Source organism: Microcaecilia unicolor, chromosome 2 (assembly GCF_901765095.1).
Source record: "Microcaecilia unicolor chromosome 2, aMicUni1.1, whole genome shotgun sequence".
Classification (NCBI taxonomy): domain Eukaryota; kingdom Metazoa; phylum Chordata; class Amphibia; order Gymnophiona; family Siphonopidae; genus Microcaecilia; species Microcaecilia unicolor.
Genome location: NC_044032.1, coordinates 240,904,535 through 240,929,266, shown reverse-complemented (window position 1 = coordinate 240,929,266; position 24,732 = coordinate 240,904,535). Strand labels below are relative to the sequence as shown.

Here is a 24,732-nt window from a genome sequence, read left to right as displayed (position 1 = left end):
TATGCAGACTAATTTTATGGGGCCCCACCCTAGCCCTGCCCCCATCCTAACTCCGCCCCCACCCTAGCTCCACCCCCACCCTAGCTCCAGGGCCGGCCACCCCTCCCTCCGAGCTCCCGGGCCGCTCCCTCCGAGCTCCAAGGCCCCCAGCTCTAGGGCTTCCCCCCCCTAGGGCTCCCAGCTCCAAGGCCCCCCTCCCTCCCTCCCTCCCGGTCATTTTTTAACACCCCCCTCCAAAATCCAGTACAAGGTATGCCGAGAATACAAAACACTCAGGACCTATAGAGCAATTCTACCATATCATAAGCAGTCATTTCTACAAATCACACAAAGAAAAGGAAAACATCTTAAAACACTACAGTGAGCACTAGAACATCAATTCACCTATTGTAAAATGAAACCAGACAGAATAGTACAGATCGTTGATCCCAGGGGCGTATCTGGACTCGGGCGGTAGGGGGGGCCAGAGCCAGAGGGAGGGGGCACATTTTAGCCCCCCCCCCGGCGCCACCGATCCCCCCCCCCCACCATTTCCGGACCCCCCCCTCGTCACCAATGACAGCCTCCCCCGCTGCTGTCACTTACCTTTGCTGGCGGGGGACCCCAACCCCCCGCCAGCCGAGGTCCTCTCTTCAATGCAGGCTGCGCCGCTGCAAGTTTCAATGCTTCCTGTTCTTCTGAGTCTGACGTCCTGCACGTACAACGCACAGGACGTCAGACTGAATTCCAAATTCTGAGTCTGACGTTCTGCACGTTGTACGTGCAGGACGTCAGACTCAGAAGAACAGGAAGCGTTGAAACTTGCATCCTGCACGGAAGAGAGGACTTCGGCTGGCGGGGGCTTGGGGTCCCCCGCCAGCAAAGATCGGCGACGGGTTGGTGGCGGGCGGGAGGGGGAGTGGAGAGGGTTTGTGGTAGGGGGGTCCAGGGCGAAATCTGCGGGGGCCCAGGCCCCTGTGGCCCCACGCAGATATGCCCCTGGTTGATCCTGCAGTCAATGCCAACTGAAAGCCATGTCTTTTTCACAAACACAGATACACCTTAATCCACTATAGAATAAGTAGTAATATTTAAACTTTCTATTTAGACAAAAATTAAACTGAACCTCCAAGATGCCAGACTCTGCATACAATGCAACATCACAGAAACAGAAAATGTCCCCTAGTACTGTGCAAAATATAAAGACAGCAGATGTAAATTTGAAAAAAAAACAAACAAATACCAATCACCACTTTACAAATTAACAAATAGAAATAAAACAAATATAGAACATAAAATAATACCATTTTATTGGACTAATAGATTTAGCTTTCAGAGGCCAAAACATCCTTCCTCAGGTCAATATAGTATAGTATAGTATAGTACTGTTACAGTATCCTATCCTGACCTGAGGAAGGGGGTTTTGTTCTCCAAAAGTTAGCCAAAATGTATTAAAATTAGTCCAATAAAAAGATTACCTTGTTTACATGTTCTATTATAAACATTTATTAACACATCTACAATACTACTTTATCCTAGAGCAAAAAAATAAAAATATATATTTTATTTACAGTTTGTTATCTCTGGTTTCTGCTTTCCTCATCTTCTTTTCACTGTCTTCCTTCCATCCAGCATCTGTCTTCGGTCTCTCTCTGTCATCCAGTGTCTGCCCTCTCTGCTGTACCCTCCATCCAATGTCTGCCCTCTCTCCCTGCTCCTTCCATCCACATCTGCCCTCTATCTCTGCCCCTTCCATGATCCATCCACCATCTGCCCCTGTCTGCCCTCACTCTCTCCCCCATCCATTCACTGTCTGCCCTTTCTATCCCTTCCATCCACTATCTGCCCTTTCTCTCTGCCCCTTCAATCTGCAATTTGCCCTCCCTCTCCCATCCATCCAGGGTTTGCCCTCCCTCTCGCTCCCCCATCCAGGATCTGCCCCTCTCTCCGCCCCTTTTTTCAGCCCCCAGTTCCAGCCCCACTATCCCACCAGTCCCCCATTTCAGCCCCAGCCCTTTTCTCCCACCAGTCCCGAGCTTCAGCCCCCCAGCCACTTCTCCCTGTTCCCTTTTCAGCCTCCAGTCCCAGTACTAGTCCCCTTATCCCATCTACCCTCCTTTTCAGCCCCCAGTTCCAGCCCCCTTCATCCACATGCCTTGTATTATGGCCCCCCTTTTCAGAACCATTCTTCCACCTGACCCACGCATGCCCTATTTTCCCAGCAGCCCCAGGCATGGCCCCCATTTTCCCATATGGCTCCTTCTCAGACCCCAGTGCCAGTCCCCTTCTCCCATCCAAGAACCCCAGTCCCCTCCCCACCCGTCCCCTTCAACCATCCAAGAACCCCCTCCCCACCCCCTTCTCCCATCCGTGAACCCCCTCCCCACCTCAGTCCCCTTCTCCCATCCGAGAACCCCCTCCCCAGTCCCCTTCTCCCATCCAAGAACCCCAGTCCCCTCCCCACCCTTCCCCTTCAACCATCCAAGAACCTCCTCCCCACCCCCTTCTCCCATCCGTGAACCCCCTCCCCACCTCAGTCTCCTTCCCATTTGAGAACCCCCTCCCCACCCCACCCTTCCCCACCTGAGAACCCCCACCCCACACCCTTCTCCCATCTGAGTCCCCCCCCCCCGACCCACCTACCAGCTCCGTTCTCCTGCTGCCCACCACCATCACTGCCTTTAAAAAAACAATTTTGAAGCACCGGAGTGACAGGCAGCGCCTCGTGTCTGCCCTGCTACTAAAAATCTCTTCGACATCGTTGGGCCTTCCCACATTGAGTCCCGCCCACCCTCGCGGTAATAGGAAGTTACCTCAGAGGAGGGCGGGACTCAATGTGGGAAGACCCAACGACGTCGAAGAGATTTTTAGTAGCAGGGCAGACGCAAGGCGCTGCCTGTCACTCCGGCGCTTCGAAATTGTTTTTTTAAACAATTCTTCCTTCCACACTGAGGTCCAATGCACAAAGTTTACCATGCTTCAACGTTTGCTTTAGACTGGTTGTAGCCAGTCTAAAGCAAACGTTATTTAGTGTCTAATGAACAATGGGATTCTGCGTCCCTTTTACCGTTCCCCTTAGCAGCTACCGATAACCCTAAACAAATGTATTACAACAAGCTCATCATTATTAAAATGAGCATTCCGTGTGATGCACAGAAATGTGCAAAACTTAGCTGCAGATCTGGAGCTGTCGTTTTGCACAATATCCTTGGTGGTCCATTGGACCCCTCCTAACCTTTACAACCCTGAAGGTCCAGCGGACCCTGACCCCGACCCCCCCTCAACCTTTAAAATTCCCTGGTGGTCCAGTGGATCCCAATCCTGACCCCCCCCCCCTCATATTTCTATTTTAGTTTGTGATTACTTAGGCTTAGCGAGGTTCTTTCAATTCACTTACCCCTTCCTATTCCTTTCCCTACAGCTCCACTCCCAGCGCATGTCCCTATTACCCAGCTCCCCTCCCCCTACAGCTGCTGTCTGCCACCTCCAGCACTTCAAAGCAGTATTCTGTCCCCCAGCCAGTAACTCCTATCAAACCCCTTCACCTCTTCCTATCCCCTGTATTCCTCTCCCTGAACTTCTCTGTCCTTTTTACCTTAATTGCTCAACAAATTATTGTGGCAAACACATGTAAATGCAATTAAAGTTACATGACTCAGTCTTCTTCCAATGTCTATCTGTTGCTGTTTAAACTATTCTAGTCTGTGATTTCTATTCCACCTATGTCCTCTGGATTCAAGGCGGATCACAAATAAGAGATCCCTGACATTACAACCAGTTTAAAAATAATTAAACAAATACGAAAACATTCTAGCCATCTGTTGAAAACAGATGTGTCTTTAGAAATTTACGAACTAATAAATAAGAAGAAGCCGATCTTACTTCTAATGGTATTTCATTCCACATATTTATACTCTGGTAATCGAAAGAATGTTCTAGAATAGATTTATATTGAATCTTGTAAACTGTGGGATACTTTAATTTTAAGAAAGGGGATGTTCGAGCTGGTAGATGAAAGGGAGTATCCCTTACTGTCCCCTTTACTGCTAACATAAGTGGAGCCCCAACCCACCTTGGCCTCCCCAAACAGTGGAGTCACCCACAGCCTATGGTGAGGTGGACTAAATTGGTGGGGATGAGGTGAGGGACATTCAGTGCTTCCCTGGCTCTGTTTTTAATCACATGCCCTTCCAGTGTGTGCTCTGCATCTAAATATGGCCTGGCCAGATGTGCCCATGGTCCTACCATACTCTTTTTTCCTTTTTACAGACATGATAATGTGTGCTGAGTTGAGCATCCCCAATCATTTTGAAAAGTTGGCTCCTATGGACTTCCAGTCAGTCCTGACTGATTGACTGACTGCCAGCAGTCAGGGCCAGCCAGACTGAAACTGCTGTTTTTTTAAGTTTCAGCAAAACCGTATGAAAGCTTTTGGCCAAACGGAAACTGCAATCGTCATCATTACCTGGCTTTGGCTGAAACTGAAAACTCAAGTTTGGTTGTTTGAATGTGGACCAGAGAGGGCTGCTGACTGTCAGACCTTGTCGTCTGCATCCTTCTGCTAAAGCCACAGTATCCCAGCCAGAATATAATAATTTAAATAATGAAAGACCATATTTTACCACCAGGTAAAACAACCTCCACACGCATGGACTGCAGCTAACGAAACAAACTAAAAGCCCAAATACTTTTACAGTGGTTGATTTTGTGCCACACTCAGAGCAACAGCTGACCTCTTAACCCCACAGAGAGGCTAATTTCTAAGGAGCTCATGATCCCAAATTTAAAGACTTAAATTCTTGCTTATTTGGAACAGTCTATTCACCTGTAGAAGAAATAGCTGAAGTTATTTTGTTGCAGCTACACTGTATTTTGGAAAAACTGCAATAAATTATCACACGTTCATATTTCTTTTATTGACATTGATCTGTCAACTCCTGAGGTGAGCCCTTTTGCGCTGAAATGCAGATCTGAGTTGAGTCCGTTCACTTTTAAGCATTTGCATTTTTAAAAATGTCAATAAATCTATTTTTTGTACCATTGTGTTGGTATTGGACTGGTCCTCCCACACTGCTTTCCCTAGTTATACATGTCTCCACCACATTTAGGTGTCCACTCATACACCAGGTCCATGGCTGGCATAAGTGTGAATTCCTAAAATTTAGGCACCTCGATACCAGATTACACTAGAATTCTATAACTGAACCTAGGCTCCAAGGGCCAGATGCACTAAACTTAATGAGCAAGTAGTAAACCCAGGCACGCACTAAACACTTTTTTCCGACAACGGTAGCAGCTAACGAAAATGGAATGCATAACGCTGGAAAATCTAAGAGTGCTTGTCCTTTTTTTTTTTTTTTTTTTTTAAACACAGCTATTAATGGGATTTGAACCTGCCACCTCTGGATTATAAGACCAGTGCTTTAACCACTTGGCTACAACTCTACTTGCTTTTATTATTGCAGGGTTGAATGTCCAAAAAAGAGCCTACAGCATCAGAGCCTGTTTGATTTTTTTAAATAAAGCTTTTCAAAAAACCCCCAAAAGTCCATTTTGGGCGGCCTCTCCCCCCCCCAATAATAAAAACGTCCTTTTTGGCCGTGCTTCACTCAGCTGAGAGACCTGGAAGTAAGGGAGGGAGAGCCAATAAAGTACAGTTGTGGTCCAGTGGTTAGAGCAGTGATCTTGTAATCCAGAGGTGGTGGGTTCAAATCCCACTAGCACTTGGATTTTTTTTTCCACTTTTTTAAGTTGTATGAAGTCTTTATTGAACATTTATCAACACAGCATAACAAAATACAGTACTCCAAGTAATAGCATAACTGATCAGCTCCAGGTCTCTCTCAGCCAATCCCAGCGCGTTTAGTTGTTACCAGTATCAGCTAAACGCACTGTGATTGGCTGAGAGAGACCTGGAGGGAGGGACGTCCAAAAAGTTTTGATTTCTGTCCTCTGACGTCCCGATTTTCTGGGCTGGAAGGCTTCTCCCTATCGTCAGGTTAGTTTTTATTCTCTTGCCTCTGAACCAGTGGCGTACCTGGGGTATTTGACACCCGGGGCCGATCATTTTTTAACACCCCCTCCAAAATCCAGTATTATACATACTGAGAATACAAAACACAACAAATGTCATTCAGGACCTACATTGCAATTCTACCATATCTTAAGCAGTAACTTCTACGAGTCACACAAGAGTGTACCTAGGAAAAGGCAGCATCTTAAACATTGCAGTGAGCAATAGAACATCAAACATCTATTGTAAAACTAAACCAGCAAGAATAGTACAGATCATCGATCCTGTATAGTCAATGCCAACAGAAAACCATGTCTTTTTCACAGATACAGATACACCCTAATCCACTATAGAATAAGTAACCACAAACTGGTTTTAATCATTGTGAACGCCCAAGACCTGCTAGTGAGCATTAGCAGTATAGAAATTTTTAAATAAAATATAAACAATATAAATATTTAGACAAAAATTAAACTGAACCCCAAGAAGGCAGAGTCTGCATACAATGCAACACCACAGAAACAGTGATAGTGATGTATGTCCCCTACTACTGTGCAAAATATAAAGATAGCAGATGTAAATTTGAAAAAACTAGCAAATACCAATCCTCACTTTACAAATTAACAAATAGAAATAAAACAGGAAAACAAGACAATACCATTTTATTGGACTAATACATTTAGCATTCAGAGGCCAAAACCTCCGTCCTCAGGTCAATACAGTATACTGCTATTACAGTATCCTGTCCTGACCTGACCTGAGGAAGGGGGTTTTGGTCTCTGAACGTTAGTCAAAATGTATTAAAATTAGTCCAATAAAAATTACCTTTATTTCCATTTTCTATTTATAAACATGTATTAACACAGCTACAATAGTACTTTAACCTAAAGCAGAAAAAAAATAAAAAAAATCTTTTATTTACCTTTGCTGTCACTGGTTTCTGCTTTCCTCATCTTCTCTTCACTCTCTCCCTTCCATCCACCATCTGCCCCTTCCATCCAGTGTCTGCCTTCTCTCTCTCCCTGCCCCTGTAATCCAGTGTCTGGCTTCTCTCTTTCTGCCCCTCCATCCAGCATCTGCCCTCTTTCCCTTCCATCCAGTGTCTGCCTCCTCTTTCCCTTCCATCCAGTGTGTGCTCTCTCTGTCACTGCCCATTGCATCCACCGTATACCCCTGTCTGTCCTCTCTCCCCGCCTTCCAACCATTGTATGCGCTCTCTCTTGCTTCCATCCTGGATCTGCCCTCTTTGTCTCTGCCCTTCCATCCTCTGCCATTTCTCTGTCTTCCATCCAGGGTCTGCCCTTTCTCTCTCTGCCCAATCCATCCACTATCTGCCCTTTCTCTCTCTCATCCATCCATGGTCTGCCATCCCACCCTCTCCCTTCCATCCAGGATCCCTCCTCTCTCTGTTTCTGCCCCTTCCATCTGCCCTTCCTATCCCTTCCATCCAGAATGTGCCCTTTCTCTCTCTGCCCCTTCCATCTACCATGTGCCCTTTCTCTCCCATCCATCCAGGATCTGCTCTCCCTCTTTATCCCTTACATCCAGGATATGTCCTCCCACACCCCCATCTATCCACCATCTGTCCTTTCTGTCCATTCCATCCAGGGTCTTTCCTCTCTACCTCTCTTTCTCTCTCTGCTCCTTTCATCCACCATCTGCCCTTTCTCTCCCTTCCATCCAGGATCTGCTCTCCCTCTTTCTCCCTTACATCCAGGATATGTCCTCCCCCACCCCCATCTATCCACCATCTGTCCTTTCTGTCCATTCCATCCAGGGTCTTTCCTCTCTACCTCTCTTTCTCTCTCTGCTCCTTTCATCCACCATCTGCCCTTTCTCTCCCTTCCATCCAGGATCTGCTCTCCCTCTTTCTCCCTTACATCCAGGATATGTCCTCCCCCACCCCCATCTATCCACCATCTGTCCTTTCTGTCCATTCCATCCAGGGTCTTTCCTCTCTACCTCTCTTTTTCTCTCTGCTCCTTTCATCCACCATCTGCCCTTTCTCTCCCTTCCATCCAGGGTCTGCCCGCTTCCCTCTCTCCCCCTCTCTCTGCCCCATGTTCCATCCACCATCTGCCCTCTCTATCTCTGCCTTTCAATCCACTGTCACAGTCTGCCCTCTCTATCCTTTTTACCGGATCCATTCACCCCCCCCCCCCCCCGATGCTGCTCCTCCCGCTTCAAACTATTAGAAAAAAATAATAAACCAAGATCGCGGGGCCTTACCTACTCGTGGCTGCCGACTGTGCTCCAGAACTGGAAATGACGTCAAAGGGGCGGGATCGGCAGCCACGGGTAGTTTAAACCCAAACCCCGCAAGCTTCCTGCTTTTTCTACCGCTACGCTACCGCTGCTAGTCTGCTGGGTGAGAACGAAGCAGCAGCAGTGGCGGTGTTAACACACAGGGCTAGAGGCTGTTGGAGGAAGGCGCGGGACCGCCCTGCCAGAGGAGATGGAGAGGCAATAGCGGCAGCAATTTGGCATGGGTGGAGCAGAAGAAGGGTGCGCCGCGCGGAACTAGCCAGAAGTGAGGCAGGGTCGACGGCCCAAATGGAGGGACTGGAGCAACATGAGCAGAGCACCCTCCGCTGATTTGCACCCGGGGCGGACCGCCCCCACCGCCCCCCCTTGGTACGCCACTGCTCTGAAATGTACATTAGCTTGTAGCCTGTAAAAAGAACGTCTTTTTAGAGGGAGTTTTTTTTATAGTGAAGGACGTCCATAAAGGACGTCCTTGGCATGCGCAGAGCAGCCAACATAATGCTTGGCTGCTCTGCGCATGCTCGACCGGCTGACTATCCGACTGTTTAACGACGGAATAGAGAATGCAAGTACGCTACAACAAGCAGCTCATTTGCATTCCTATTCCTTGATGCATGCCCATTCCTTACCGATTTGCTAAGGGAATCGGTAAGGGAAGGGCTCTAATGATTGATTAGTGCATCTAGCCCTTGAAGTTTCCAAACTCAACACAGAAAAAACACACTGTCTCATCCTCTCATCCCAATACAATACGAACAAACCCACAAACAAACACCCCCAGATTATACCCTCCCTATCTCAGATAGCCTGAAAATTCTCGGTGTTACAATCGACCATAACCTCACACTAGAGAACCAAGTGAAATCTACAACAAAGAAAATGTTCCACTCAATGTGGAAACTCACACGCGTGAAACCATTCTTCCCGAGGAAAACATTTCGCAACTTGATACAATCAATGGTGCTAAGCCATGTAGACTACTGCAATGCAATTTATGCGGGATGCAAAGAACAAATTATAAAGAAACTTCAGACTGCTCAAAACACGGCAGCCAGGCTTATATTTGGGAAAACGCGATTCAAAAGCGCCAAACCCCTCCGAGAAAAACTGCACTGGCTCCCAATCAAAGAACGTATTGCTTTCAAAATCTGCACCTTGGTTCATAAAATTATCTACGGCAAAGCCCTGGGATGCATGGCAGACCTCATAGACCTACCAACCAGAAACACAACAGGATCAACACGAGCATACCTAAATCTCCACTACCCAAGCTGCAAAGGACTCAAATACAAATCAACCTATGCATCCAGCTTTTCCTACATAAGCACACAACTATGGAACGCTTTAAAAAAAGCCGTGAAAACAACTTATGATCACCTAAACTTCCGGAAATCATTAAAAACTAACCTGTTCAAAAAGGCATACCCTACCGACCCAACTTAAATGCCTGTACCCTGCAACACAACAAAACCAAAGCTCATAATGGACATATAATAACTCTTCCTCTCTATGATTCTCTTCTTCTCTATGATTCTCAAATGTGTCTGTACACACGAATCTTATTCTACCACAACATTACTGTATTTGTTCATACCGGAATTGGCGAACGCCTTTACGGTATTATGTAAGCCACGTTGAGCCTGCAAATAGGTGGGAAAATGTGGGATACAAATGTAACAAATAAATAAATAAATATTGAATAGGCTCCCACATGGCTTGCAGGGCACCTAAATGAAGGCACCCAGTTATAGAATTGCTCCCATGGTGGGTGGGACAAGTATTTGGAGACATAGCGGTAGTGGCCCAGTGCTGCCAACTGCCAGGCCACCACTGGAGAGGATCTTTTCCACTGGTAGGGCTTGGGGACCCCATCAACCACAGCAGCAGACTGTGCCGCAATTTTGAAGGGGTGGGGCAGGCTCTCCTGTGGCTGCACCACTGCCTGCAAGTCCCATCGGCCATGCTAGTGTCAGACTGTAGAGCTCCAGTGCCAGAGCTGTTCTGAATCTTGAATAAAAAACAGTTAGCAAGTCCAACAATGTGGTAGTAATTTAATATAATCCAGCTTCTGCTAACGTCCTATGGGACTGTGTTTATCATTTTTCAGGGCCCAGGGATTTGAGGATCAATGTCAGTAACATGGAGCCCTGGCATGCGAACAATCAGTGGCACCGAAGGTTGCAGACAATCTCAGGAAGGAGAACAGCGTTACTTATATTTCCTTTGTTTCCCCTATGAAAGCATTAGTGAGTTTTATTTCCTGAGAAGGTGAAAATTACTATCCCTCTTCACGTAGAACTCAATAGAGCTTATTATTGGCATGGTTTAAAAATGCAAACCCTCAACCTCACCTGCAGTAGTAATGGCGTCCAAATTTTGTCCAGTGATCCCTGACAATTTCCTCCACACCCTGCTTCCGTGCCGCTATGATTGAAAGCCAAACCAGCACAGCCCAGAGCCCGTCCTTCTCTCTGATGTGGTCAGAACCTGAACAACCACAAACAGCAGAAATGGGTAAATCGGTAGGAGGTCATAAAAAAAATATACATCTATAAAAGATATTCAGCAGCAACCATTAGGGTATTTAAATATGATTTTACATGCAGGGAAGTTAAATTGTTGTTTTTAGACATTGTACAAATGGGATACAGTTTTTGCCTGAAACTAAAACTCTTTGCATTACACTTTTGTTTGATGGGAATATTATATCAACATAGAGGGTAACAATGGGGTCAATATTCAAAGCAATCCAACCAGCCAGAAATGCCCCCCCCTGGTTATATCACCTGTTCGAGGCTAACCATTATTTTTCAGCCGCAGTTAACTGGTTAGTGCCGCTGAACATAACCTGACAATTTTGTAGGCATTCTGGGGGTGGAATCAGCACTTGGCTGGTTAGTGCCGATATTGAGAACTTAACCTCCCAGGTTAAGTGCATAACAGGGCCGACGAGAGGGGAGGGCAGGGGGACAAAATTCCCTGGGCCTCCAAGGGAGACTCGGCGTCGGGGTCAGGCCGCCGGCACTGCAGTTCCCGGTCTCATCTGCCTCCTCCTCGGCTCCGGGCCCCCTGCATTTGAAGCGGCAGTCACAGATCGCCTCCCTTCAGGCCTTCCCTCCCTGTGTCCCGCCCTCGTGGAAACCGGATGTTACATCAGGCGAGGGCAGGACACAGGGAGGGAAGGCCAGAAGAGAGGCGATCTGCAACTGCCGCCTTCAATGCAGGGAGCCCAGAGCCATGGAGGCAGGTAGGTGAGACTGTGGACTGCAGTGGCGGGGGGGGGGGGGGGGGGGGGCGGAGGCAGGGCGGCCTTGTCCCGGGCCCGGCCTAGTCTCTCGACGGCCCTGGTGCATAAAAAGGACTGCATAAAAAGTCAGTCCTGTCTTCATGTGGTAACCCATAGCCGGTTAAGTGCTGAATATTGCATGTAACTGGTTATGAGTTAGCTGGCTCCACAAACCTGGAAATTCAGTGCTGAAGCCCGGACACTGCATGGCATTAAATTTCTGGGCATAAAGCCGGAGGCAGTCAGCAAAATGCTGATCGCCACTGGCTGAATGTATTTATAGAAAGATCAAGAAATATGGTGAGACATTGTTTACTCTTGAAGGAAAACAAACCAAGGAGCAACTTTTCCGTATGCTTGTACCCACAGCAACATTTCTCAGTGTGTAGAAAGACCCCAAAAGTTTTCTCTAGATTTACAATGGGGGAGTCTCTGCTCCTGAGTGTTATGGCACTTAAGGTGATGTAATGGAAAATGGGCCTAGGTGCCTATCATAGTGAGAGTTTATTCCCTAGCTGAAATTGGAGGGAACAATAAAAGGTCCTGTATCATGGGGGGTAAGGAAAGTCCTTCGCCACTGCTGAGCAAGGGCTGCTGTGGACCTCAGGGAGCTGCCTTTTCTGCATGGGTTGCTAGGCCTTGAAAGACGCAGAGATTCCTTAGGCTAGCTTGGCCTAACAGAACAGAATAGATAGATGAGGGGTAGAAACCTACGGAGGGTCTTGAGAGGCGTACCAACTGGGAATAACTACTGAAGCAGCCAAGGTCATAAGGGGTTCAGTTAAGTATACGAGAAGTGTGGCTACAGGAGTGAATTTTGTGTACCTCAGGAAGTTGGTGGGACCTGGGGGGCGTATTCCACATAACGTCCTGGAAAGTCCAGACTGCAGTGTAAGGGACTGAGCTATGGTGCATCCCCAGTGCCAAGCAACAAGTGGTTTAGAGAAATTTTAGGGCCTGATCTTCATAAAAAGCTGAGCTCCTAAATTTAGGCCTTTGAATATCCTGCCCTATGATTTTATGTACAGTATAATAAAGTCAAACTGTTTTTTAGATACAGTGTACTATTCTTTTCTGCAAAACTAAAATTCTGCACATCATGCTGAGAGATTTTCATTTGGTATGAAAAGTATTAGACCATTAGTCAGCAACAATGTATTAAAGAAGGATCAAGAAATCTGGTGAGAAAACATGTCCACATCTGTAAAGGAACAAACCAAATAGCAACATTTCAATGTGTGCATCAAATTCTACAGTCTTTTTTTTTTTTTGTACAACAGAAGTGGACTGAGAGCTGGTGTAATATTAACGCACAGTCTCTTGAGCATTTCTGCTAACGTAACTTCTAGCCTTCTTAGCTAGCTTGGGACAGTGATTTATTGAATACTTATAGTATGCTTTAATGAACCAAAATAGTCTATTGACTGACAGGCAATAGTACTTCCAGAATGAGCTCAATATCCTGTGCTTCATATTGGCAAAGGCTCAGCTCATAAATCTTCACAAACTGGGTTAAGTGGTAATGGATACGCCATTCCACAGGTCAATTCAAGAACTCCTGATTCCACAACAATCTCTGCTTAGCCTAGAAAATGAGGTATTGCCATCTATGAAATGGAATGCCTATATGATGAAGTAAAAGGAGAAAAAAAAAAGATATTTGAGTAATAGGTGGTTCTCCTTATTTCTACAGTCTTGAGCGTGATCAGTGTAGTCTTGCCAGTAAAGGAAGAAGGAAGAGAACCCTGTGTGTACCAGGGGCATAGCTATGGGTGGGCCTGGGTGGGCCCAGGCCCATCCAATCTCAGCTTAGGCCCACCTAGTTTGTCTGATCCACCAATTGGCGCTGATCTTCTAGGCGCCGGTTAAGCTGCACAGCTTTTTAGTTCAGCTGCACAAGCCTGGAGCGTTAAGTCCTACCTGCCTAATTTGTTTTCTTGCAGTGCTCGGGTCCAGATCACTCAGGGAGTATTAAGTCGGTAGTGGAGTTAATTTGCGGGAGCTGGACCTACTCTGACAGGGTAGTTTAGCAGCTCATAGCTGACTGCATCGCAGCTACTAATGCCGCTGCTGCCATAGTGCTTTGTCTGCACTCTGCAGCTGCTCTCACTGGTGCCTGATGCCCTGTCCTCTCCAGGCCCCGCCCGGCGTGAATGCGACTCGTCGGGCCCGGTCTCTTCCAACTGTGCCTGTGTACCACTGCCAGCACTGAGCTCTTCCTAGGACCCGTCCTGAATCTGGGTCGGATCCTAGGAGCTCAGTACTGGCAGAGGAACACAGGCACAGTTGGAAGAGACTGGGCCCGATGAGTCGCATTCACGATGCGGGGGGAGGGGGCGTGTGGGAGACAGGGCAGCAGGCACCAGTGAGAGCAGCTGCAGAGTGCAAAGCACTATGGCAGCAGTGGCATTAGCATCCACGTGTCGCGTGCTCGCGGACCTTGGCATACTGTCAGGCTTCTTCCCCGGGAGCACTGGGTTCGTGAGCCCATGGGCCACTACCGTGGAGCGGCAGTGGCAGGCAAGATCACCTCCAAGGTAGAGATGAGACAAAACTGGACCAGAACCCCGGACTGGAGTTCTACACCGGAATACACGGAACTGGAACGCACCGGACGGGTGCGCACTGGAGTGGAGCCCGCTGGACTGGAACACACTGGAGGGCCCCACAGGACTGGAACATACAGGAGTGAAACCCGCTGGACTGGAACACACTGGACCTAGGCTTCACCTACGCTTGACCACCTTTCCCCGAGAGTTGAGCCCTCAGGTTCTGGCAGCCGGTAGGACTTACAGGAAAACCCGGAACTGGAACTTGCAAGCAGGAACAGCAGGAATGAAGATCCAGGAGTGCCCCCTGGCACCTAGGCGCAGGCAGGGCCGACAGGCAGGGACTGTCCGGGTTCTGGCAGTCGGCAGGTTTAAACACAATGACTAGTAAACTGTACCTAGGCTAATAGAAACGCTATACCCAGGCAAACCAGTCATACACAAGAAACATACACAGAGCACACTCAGGAGACTTGAAAGCTATACACCAGCTAACAACCAAGCTGTGCCCAAGCTAACAAGTCATGCACTGGAAACAAACACAGAGCACTAGCAAAGCTATACACAGGCTAACAAGCCACACGGTGCCTAAGCTGGCTAGTCTAAACAAACACAGAGCACTAGCAAAGCTATACACAGGCTAACAAGCCACACGGTGCCTAAGCTGGCTAGTCTAAACAAACACAGAGCACTAGCAAAGCTGTAAACAGGCTAACAAGCCACACGGGGCCTAAGCTGGCTAGTCTAAACAAACACAGAGCACTAGCAAAGCTATACACAGGCTAACAAGCCACAAGGTGCCTAAGCTGGCTAGTCTAAACAAACACAGAGCACTAGCAAAGCTATACACAGGCTAACAAGCCTCACGGTGCCTAAGCTATCTAGTCAAACATAGAAACTCACAAAGAGCAAACACTGAAACAGTGTACAGAGCACTCTATACACCAGGGCCCTAAATGAACAATGCAAAGGCCAGGGCTGTAGTCTCTAAGTGATTAATAAAGCCCTTCCACACCACAGACACAGCTGCAGCAATCACCTTGCATCCAAACAGAGGCTTGACACACAGAGCAGTCAGCCCAGCGGGAGCCATCTTGAATACTGGCATAGAGGAGTCGGCGGCAGCCATCTTGGAAAAGGCATAGCCCACACAGGTGAGGTTCAGTAGGGCAATCAGCACACAGAGCCAGAGAGAAACTAAGACAGAGACAGAGACAAGCAGAAGCCAGCACAGCCACTGACTCCCAGAAACAGGGTAAGTCTGAGGGTGGTCACGGCCACAGACGTAACAGTACCCCCTCCTCAAGACCCCCCTCTCGGTCTCCCTGAGGAGTTCAGGTGTCCAGGGGTAACTATGGTGAAACCTTCTGATGGGTCTCAAAAGCCAGACATAGATCACTGGATTGGAAGTCACAAGGAAGTTCAGAACTGGCAGACAAAAGTAGCACCTGTGACCAGGAGGCTCCTTCGAATCACCACGGGGCAACCTCAGGAACATGGATGCATCAAGAGGAACAAAATTCAAAAGTAACCCTTCCCAGAGGGAACTCACAATGTCCTGGACCTCTTGGCAATTCCGTGTAATGGCAAGAGCAAGGCTGAAGCCACTACCCCAGCTGACATCAGAAGCTGGGCTGGGGCCCAAAGTGGCATCCCAGTCTTGACAGGAACTAGAAGTCTGAACAGAAGCAGATCTGGAACTGAAACCTGGGTTGGCATCCAAAACTGAGCCGGGATTAGGACCCGGACTGGAATCAACCCCTTGATTGTAACTGGAACTGCAACTCGATCCAGACTCAGCATCTTGACTGGAACCCCAACTCGATCCAGACTCAGCATCTTGACTGGAACTGCAACTCGATCCAGACTCAGCATCTTGACTGGAACTGCAACTCGACCCAGACTCAGCCTCTTGACTGGAACTGCAACTCGATCCAGACTCAGCATCTTGCCTGGAACTCCAACTCGATCCAGACTCAGCATCTTGCCTGGAACACCAACTCGATCCAGGCTCAGCATCTTGCCTGGAACTGCAACTCGATCCAGACTCAGCATCTTGCCTGGAACTCCAACTCGATCCAGGCTCAGCATCTTGACTGGAACCGCAACTCGATCCAGACTCAGCATCTTGACTGGAACTGCAACTCGATCCAGACTCAGCATCTTGACTGGAACTCCAACTCGGTCCGGGACTACTAAGCCACCTTCTTTCAGCTTGGGCTTCAGGAGTATCCTGTAGGGTTGGCTCCGAGAGGAGTTGGAAGCGGTAAAAGAACAGCTTGGTAGAGGGATCCATAGCAGAAACTGGGTTTTCTTCAAACCCAAGCCAGGAGACACGCTTTCTCTCTGCGGCAGCTTCAGGGGTATCCTTCAAGGCTGGATCAGACAAAAGGGCAACCCGGTACTCCTGGAGCGTCATAAACAGATCCAGCTCAAAAATGGGGTTGGAACTGGGATCCACACTGGTACTAGGAGACTCCGTAGACAGCGCCACTTGAACTGGACGCAGAGACTTGGCTTGAAGCGCTGCTTGGACTGGAATCGGAGACTCGGTCAGAAGCATCCCTCGGACTGGACTCGGAGACTCGAATGGAAGCGCCACCTGAACTGGGATAGGCGGCTCGGTCAGAAGCGTCCCTCGGACTGGACTCTGAAGCTTGGCTGGACGCGCTGCTCGGACTGGATTCAGAGGCTTGTCTGGGCGCGCTGCTTGAATGGGACTGGACCCCTGCTGGGCCCAGAGCATGGAATTCCCAAGACGTCTCCTCTCAGCGACAGCTTCCGGAGTATCCCACAAAGCTGGATTCAGGACAAGGCTGCGGCGATATTCTGAGAGCGTGATGAAAGGGTCCATATCTGAAACTGGGTTTTCAGTGATTCCAAGCCACCGGACACGTTTTCTCTCAGCTGCCGCTTCAGGGGTCTTCTTCAAAACAGGATGAGACAACAGTTTCCCACGATACTGACGAAGAGTCATAGAAGGATCAAGCACAATGACGGAGCTGGACCCCAGCTGGGTCGGCTGGGTGGGGGTTCTTGCCGGGCTCATGGCCTTTGCATTCTGTCGCGTGCTCGCGGACCTTGGCATACTGTCAGGCTTCTTCCCCGGGAGCACTGGGTTCGTGAGCCCATGGGCCACTACCGTGGAGCGGCAGTGGCAGGCAAGATCACCTCCAAGGTAGAGATGAGACAAAACTGGACCAGAACCCCGGACTGGAGTTCTACACCGGAATACACGGAACTGGAACGCACCGGACGGGTGCGCACTGGAGTGGAGCCCGCTGGACTGGAACACACTGGAGGGCCCCACAGGACTGGAACATACAGGAGTGAAACCCGCTGGACTGGAACACACTGGACCTAGGCTTCACCTACGCTTGACCACCTTTCCCCGAGAGTTGAGCCCTCAGGTTCTGGCAGCCGGTAGGACTTACAGGAAAACCCGGAACTGGAACTTGCAAGCAGGAACAGCAGGAATGAAGATCCAGGAGTGCCCCCTGGCACCTAGGCGCAGGCAGGGCCGACAGGCAGGGACTGTCCGGGTTCTGGCAGTCGGCAGGTTTAAACACAATGACTAGTAAACTGTACCTAGGCTAATAGAAACGCTATACCCAGGCAAACCAGTCATACACAAGAAACATACACAGAGCACACTCAGGAGACTTGAAAGCTATACACCAGCTAACAACCAAGCTGTGCCCAAGCTAACAAGTCATGCACTGGAAACAAACACAGAGCACTAGCAAAGCTATACACAGGCTAACAAGCCACACGGTGCCTAAGCTGGCTAGTCTAAACAAACACAGAGCACTAGCAAAGCTATACACAGGCTAACAAGCCACACGGTGCCTAAGCTGGCTAGTCTAAACAAACACAGAGCACTAGCAAAGCTATACACAGGCTAACAAGCCACAAGGTGCCTAAGCTGGCTAGTCTAAGCAAACACAGAGCACTAGCAAAGCTATACACAGGCTAACAAGCCTCACGGTGCCTAAGCTATCTAGTCAAACATAGAAACTCACAAAGAGCAAACACTGAAACAGTGTACAGAGCACTCTATACACCAGGGCCCTAAATGAACAATGCAAAGGCCAGGGCTGTAGTCTCTAAGTGATTAATAAAGCCCTTCCACACCACAGACACAGCTGCAGCAATCACCTTGCATCCAAACAGAGGCTTGACACACAGAGCAGTCAGCCCAGCGGGAGCCATCTTGAATACTGGCATAGAGGAGTCGGCGGCAGCCATCTTGGAAAAGGCATAGCCCACACAGGTGAGGTTCAGTAGGGCAATCAGCACACAGAGCCAGAGAGAAACTAAGACAGAGACAGAGACAAGCAGAAGCCAGCACAGCCACTGACTCCCAGAAACAGGGTAAGTCTGAGGGTGGTCACGGCCACAGACGTAACACCACGATGCTGTGTCAGTTCAGCCTCAGACAGGCCTCAGCACTCCCCCGCTGCCACAAACAGGGCCAGGTGCAGGATCCAGCGCAGTCTGCAGTGCTCTGTTCCACACACTGACTGCATAGTGTGCATGACTGCAGTCTTTTGAGAAACAACAACATTCAAGCCCAGGTAAAAACAAATGTTTTAATTTTTATTATGTGTAATGCTGGACTGCTGGTGGGTTTCAAGGTGGGGATAGGCTCAGTGCCCAGGTTAAAATAAAATTTAAAAAAAGGTTGTAGATTTCATCTTGGTGTGGATGGTCTCTTTTTTAATATTAATTTTAACCTGGGCACTGCAGAGCCTATCCCCACCTAGAAACCCACCAACATTAAATACAAAAACGTTTTAAAAATTATTTTAACCTGGGCCTGAGTACTGCAGAGCACAGGATTAAAAAAAAAACAAAAAAAAAAACGTTTTGTATTAATATAGGTGGGTTTCTGGGTGGAGGTGGGCTCTGCCATGCGCAGGACATTAAAATACAAAATGTTTTATATTTAACTAGTAAAAAAGCCCCGTTTCTGATGCAAATGAAACGGGGGCTAGCAATGTTTTCTTCTGTGTGCATGTGGGAGTGTGTGTGTCCCTGCCCTCTGGCCTCTCTCCCCTCCCCCCTCTGAGTCCTTCACTGTTACAGAGCCAGCGATTTGATTTCGTGCTCTGCTGTTTTCCTTCACTGACTGTGTTACAGAGAGGGCGGGGCAGACACTCATAGGGAAACCGGATATCTCGCCTCCTTCACAATTCTGGCTGGAGGCTTCATAGAACGTTGGTGTTGCCTTTTATATAGAGAGATGCTAGTGTGCTTTAAGGTGGGATGGGGGTGAGATTAGGAAGGGCAGGGGAGAAGCAAGACGGGGGATGGGTAGGGCTTAGGACAGGGCTGATGTTGGGCTACAGGGAGGGGTGGGGGTAGGGTAGGGCTAATGCCTAGCTACAGGATGGATGGTGGAGATCTTGTCATATGTTGAGGTGTTTGCCATTATAGTAGACTTATGTCTGGTCAAGTTTAAGATACGGGATTATCAAGCTCATTTTCAAAGCACTTAGCCTCCCAAAGTTCCATAGAAACCTATGGAACTTAGCCTCCCAAAGTGCTTTGAAAATATGCCTCAATGTAACTATATAAAAATATTGTTTTTTTCTATTAAGTATGTATGTGGTTTTTGTTGATGCAGGGCAGCTGTTGGCCAGACTACTTAGAAATTCATGATCAAATGCATTCTAAGGCATTATTTTGTAGTATTCCAAGAAACACTACTCATACTTATATACATAGTGCCCACCCATATTAGCTTTGGGCCCACCCAAAATGTCAGGTCTGGCTACATCACTGGTGTATACTTACCCACCATTAGCAATACTGTTCTACCTTTCCATGAAAATACAGGAAAAACTGCAACCTATTAAGTTATAACTTGTAGATTACAAAATGAGCAAAAAGATTAAGTTCTTTGGGAGGGGTCTCTGAGCGCCAAATTATGCAGTGGTCCCCTCATTAGTTGGAGCTGAGGGTTACCCTGGAGGTGGGTACATAGCATTGTCGATGGCAAAATTTATGCTTCCCTCTTAACTCATGGCACACAGAGACTATAAAGTGTCCCCTTCTAGTGAGCTAATAGCTTTAGGATTAAAATGTTAATAATACACCAGAGGTGGACAACCATTCAAAAGTTTTATTGAAATGAACCATGGGGTTAAAAAATTTAATCGCACATAGCGTCCCCCTCACATTTCCTCCTGTACAGTGCAAAATATAGACAGCAGATGCAAATTCTCAAAACTAATATATTTCAATTACTAAACTGAAACTAAAATCATTTTTCTTACCTTTGCTGTCCAGTGATTTTATTTTTCTGATCATCTTGTTCCCTGTCTCTGGTTCTGCTTCCCTCTGTCTTTTTGCTCTGCTTCCAGGGCCTCCTGTACAGTCACTATTTCACTTCCTGCCCTCCCTTTTTCTTCACTTCCTGCCCCTATGTCCATCTTTCACATTCAATTTTCTTCCATTTTACTTTCTCCTCAAATCTGGCTGCCTCTCCCCTTCCCTTCCCCTGAACTCATTTCTCACGCTCCTCCGCCCCTACCCCTCTACAGTCTGCATCTCTGTCTCTCTTTTTCACAAAGGTCCTGGCATCTATGCTCTCCTCTTTCCTCCTTCGCCCTGTACCCTGCACTCCAGCATCTCTACCTGCCTCTTCCTACCTTGAATTCAGGGCATCTGACTAGGGTTACCACACATCCGGATTTCCCTGGATATGTCCTCCTTTTCATGGGACTGTCTGGGGTCTGCACTATTTTTTTTCCCAGCCAGCCCATTTGTCCAGGTTCCTGGGCTGGCTAGCTGGTGGGTTGGTTGGCAGGTGGGCTTGCCTTCACCCCCCCCCCCCCCCCAGCCTACCATAGCACACCCTGGAGGTCAAGTGGCCTCCTGGGGCAGGAAATAACTCACCGACACTGACCTCCCCACTACCGTTGCTTCTTGAAAATAGCTGCAGAGACTTCAAGTGGAGACAGCTATTTTTACTGCTCCTAGACAAGCCCCCCCCCCCCCCCCAGCACACTGCACACAAGAAAACACTGGATGTATTTGAGGCAGATGTTAGAAAAGTCCCTTCAGCATTGAATGACATGGGCATCACCCTTTGGTGGTTTCTGAGGTCTCTTTTCTCCTGTAAAAATTGTTTTAAGCACATAAATTGATAGTTTGGTCATTTGTGGAAAGGGTGTACCTTGCAAAACTGTTGCCCTGCTCTAACAAGAAGAGTAGTCCCTTTCAGGGGAAGAGGAAAGGGGGGTGGAGAGGAGAGAAAGCCATGCTGGACCACAGGGGAAGGAGAAGGGAAAGGGGGGGGGGGGTGGAGAGAGAAAGGGAGAGAGATGCCAGACCACAGGGGGAGGGAAAAAGGGTGGAGAGAGGAGGGAGAGTTATGTCAGACCAAAGGGGAAGGAGGAAGTGAGAGCAAGGATGAAGTGGTGGGGAAGAGAAGTGGACAGGAAAGGGGGGGATGCTTAAGGGAGGGGAGACTGGGAAAAAGCTAGATCTGGGGGGAGGGGAGAATAAGATGCAGTACTATGGGGCTGTAGGATAAAGTAGTATTGTAGCTGTGGTAATTCATAGAAAATGAAAATAAGGTGAACTTTTTATTGGATTAATTTTAATATATTTTTGACTAACTTTCAGAGACCAAAATCCCCATCCTCGGGTCAGGACAGATTACTGTAACAGCAGTATACTATACTGACCAGAGGAAGGAGGTTTTGGCCTCTGAAAGCTAAATGAAAAATGTATTAGTCCAATACAATGGTATTATCTTATTTTCCATTTTTTGTTTTATTTCTATGTATTAATTTGTAAAGTGGTGATTGGCAATTTACAGGTTTTTTTTTTAATTTACATCTGTTGTCTTTATATTTTACACAGTTCTAGGGGACATGCATCACTGTTTCTGTGGTGCGCTGTATGCAGTATCAGGCTTCTTGAGGGTTCAGTTTAATTTTTGTCTACATATTTCTATTTTTAGTTTGTGGTTACTTATTCTATACTGGATATGGATGTATCTATGTTCTATGTTTGTGAAAAAGTCATTGGTTTCTGTTGGCAGGATCATCTTTACTAATCTGCAGTGGCGTAGGAAGGAAGGGGCGGTGGGGGTGATCCACCCCGGGTGCACGCTGCTGGAGGGTGCAGAAAGCAGCCAAGCGTCTGTCGGCTCCGCTGGTTCCCTGCTCCCTCTGCCCCAGAACAGGTTACTTCCTGTTCTGGGGCAGAGAGAGCAGGGAGCCAGTGCAGCCGACAGACGCGCGGCTGCTCTCTGCACCCTCCAGCAGCCAAGAATGCACCCGGGGGGGGGCGGGGCTTGATGCGCTGGGGAAGGGGGTGTCATTGCGCTGGGGGGGGGGGGGTTGTCATGCTGCACCCTGGGGGGGCGCTGCTGCACCCGGGGGGGGGGGGTCCGCCCTGGGTGGCAGCCGACCTAAGAACGCCACTGCTAATCTGACTTTACTTTTACAATGGGTACATTGATGTTCTAGTGCTCACTGCAATGTTTAAGATGCTGCCTTTTCCTAGGTACACCCTTGTTTTGTGACTCATGGATTATTACTAAAAATAATGAGGGGGGTGTTAAAAATGATCGGACCTGGGTGTCAATATGTTAGTTACGCCACTGGACCCTATAATTGGAATAAACTCCCGGGTGAGCTCAGACAGAATCTGAATCTTCTCTTTTGCAAAGGTTTAAATACATTTCTGTATCCTGATATAAGATAAATTTGTCATTTGGTCTTATCCATGTATTATTGCTATGAATTTTGTCCTTTCTTCTTTTCTCTCTTTTTCAGATTGCAATTGTTTCATTTGTGGTGTAAGTCATTTTGAATGATTACACGGGTTCTCAACAACCACTTGGAATTTCAATGTGAAATTTTAGAGTTTCATTTGTTGTTAATATCTACGTTTATGTCCCGAGTCTGATCTCTAAACAGACTTTGTAGCATGACCATCCAGTGATTTTCACACATTCAAAAATGTTTGCATTGTAAGACTACCATTATATGAACCCCCTCTTCCAAAAAAAAACAAAAACGGTGTACCAGCTTACTGTTAATGATGTCACAGTGATGTAGACTTTTGTCTATGGAACAATGTTGGAGGCCTATCACAAGCTCCACCCAAACCCACAAACAATCGCTGAACTCAAGGAAGTGCTGCAGATGATCTGGGACAGCCTGCCACAGGAACTGATGGACAAGGCTGTTAAGAACTTCCCAAAGCAACTGGAGCGCTGTGACTGCAAAATTCTGACACATTGGGCCCTGTTTACTAAGGCATGCTAGCGTTTTTAGCACGTGCTAATGCCAGAATCACCCATATCTTCCTATGGGTGTCTCTAGCGTTAGCACGCGCTAAAAACACTAGTGCACAGACAAGCGTGGCTTAGTAAACAGGGTCCATTGTTAATTGTATCATTTGAATGATATTATTTTACTGTGTTTTAGCTGAAAATGTTTTAACTCGCAATAATTGCTAGGTAGCAACACTAAAATTTCAGTAACATCAACATAGCTTAAGATAATTAAATGTTGTCTAATAGTAATATGTAAGTATGATGACTAAATAAGTACATATAATTTCTCACTGAAATTCAAAATGGTTGCTGAGAAAACAGCAAAAACACTCTAGGGGGCTATTTTTTGCCCTCTCACCCTGTAGTCAAAAAAAAAAAAATTGATATAAATACCTACAGAAAGAAAAACTAAAGAAGGAAGGGAAAACAAGTGGCTAGTGCAGAAATGCAGTGGGAAATACGTGGATCAAAACATGACTGCTTAATGAGAGGAGAACTGAAATCTAAGGATGAGAGATAGTTGCAGCCCAGAAACAGTGGCTTATGGTTATGGATGAGATGGTTCACAACAAGCGTAGAAAAAACTGTTCCAACAGACATCTATAGAGTCTGTAAAAGAGTTGGAAACAATCACTCGTCTTGTAGCTGGCTACAAAGTGCTGATTGTGGAAAATGTCTGCACAGAAAGGCACAAGGTGGTAAATCATATCCATTGGAAACTCTGTAAACATTACAACATTCTTGTACTGGCAAAGCACTGGGATCATGACTCAGAGAATTGTGGGGTCAGTGCAGCGCATCCGGGGTCATTCCTCATCATACCCAAATTACTAATGTCTTGAGGAGTGGAGGAGTGGCCTAGTGGTTAGGGTAGTGGACTCTGGGCCTGGGGAACTGAGTTTGATTCCCACTTCAGGCTGAGGCAGCTCCTTGTGACTCTGGGCAAGTCACTTAACCCTCCATTGCCCCTTGTAAGCCACATTGAGCCTGCCATGAGTGGGAAAGCGTGGGGTACAAATGTAACAAAAATAAAATAGATACTATTGGAGATTCTACATGGAATCCACTAGCAACATTCCTTGTAGAAGGCTGCGCAGGCTTCTGTTTCTGTGAGTCTGATGTCCTGCACATACGTGCAGGACAGCAGAAGCCTGTGCGGCCACATTGGTGATCTGCAAGGGCTGACTTCTACATGGAATGTTGCTAGTGGAATAGCAACATTCCATGTAGAATCTCAAATAGTAGCAACAATGGAGGAGTGGCCTGGTGGCTAGGGTGGTGGACTCTGGGCCTGGGGAACTGGGTTTGATTCCCATTCCCACTGCAGGCACAGGCAGCT

General features: G+C 47.6%; 1 protein-coding gene across 1 annotated transcript in view; it reads right to left on the bottom strand.

Annotated features, from left to right (window-relative positions):
- Positions 1–24,732, bottom strand: part of PGM5 (phosphoglucomutase 5) — a 237,533-nt gene that overhangs the window by 56,120 nt on the left and 156,681 nt on the right. The window contains exon 8 of the mRNA XM_030193836.1: positions 10,609–10,744. Coding sequence (XP_030049696.1) covers positions 10,609–10,744 — 136 coding nt within the window. The remainder of the gene's footprint in view (positions 1–10,608; positions 10,745–24,732) is intronic.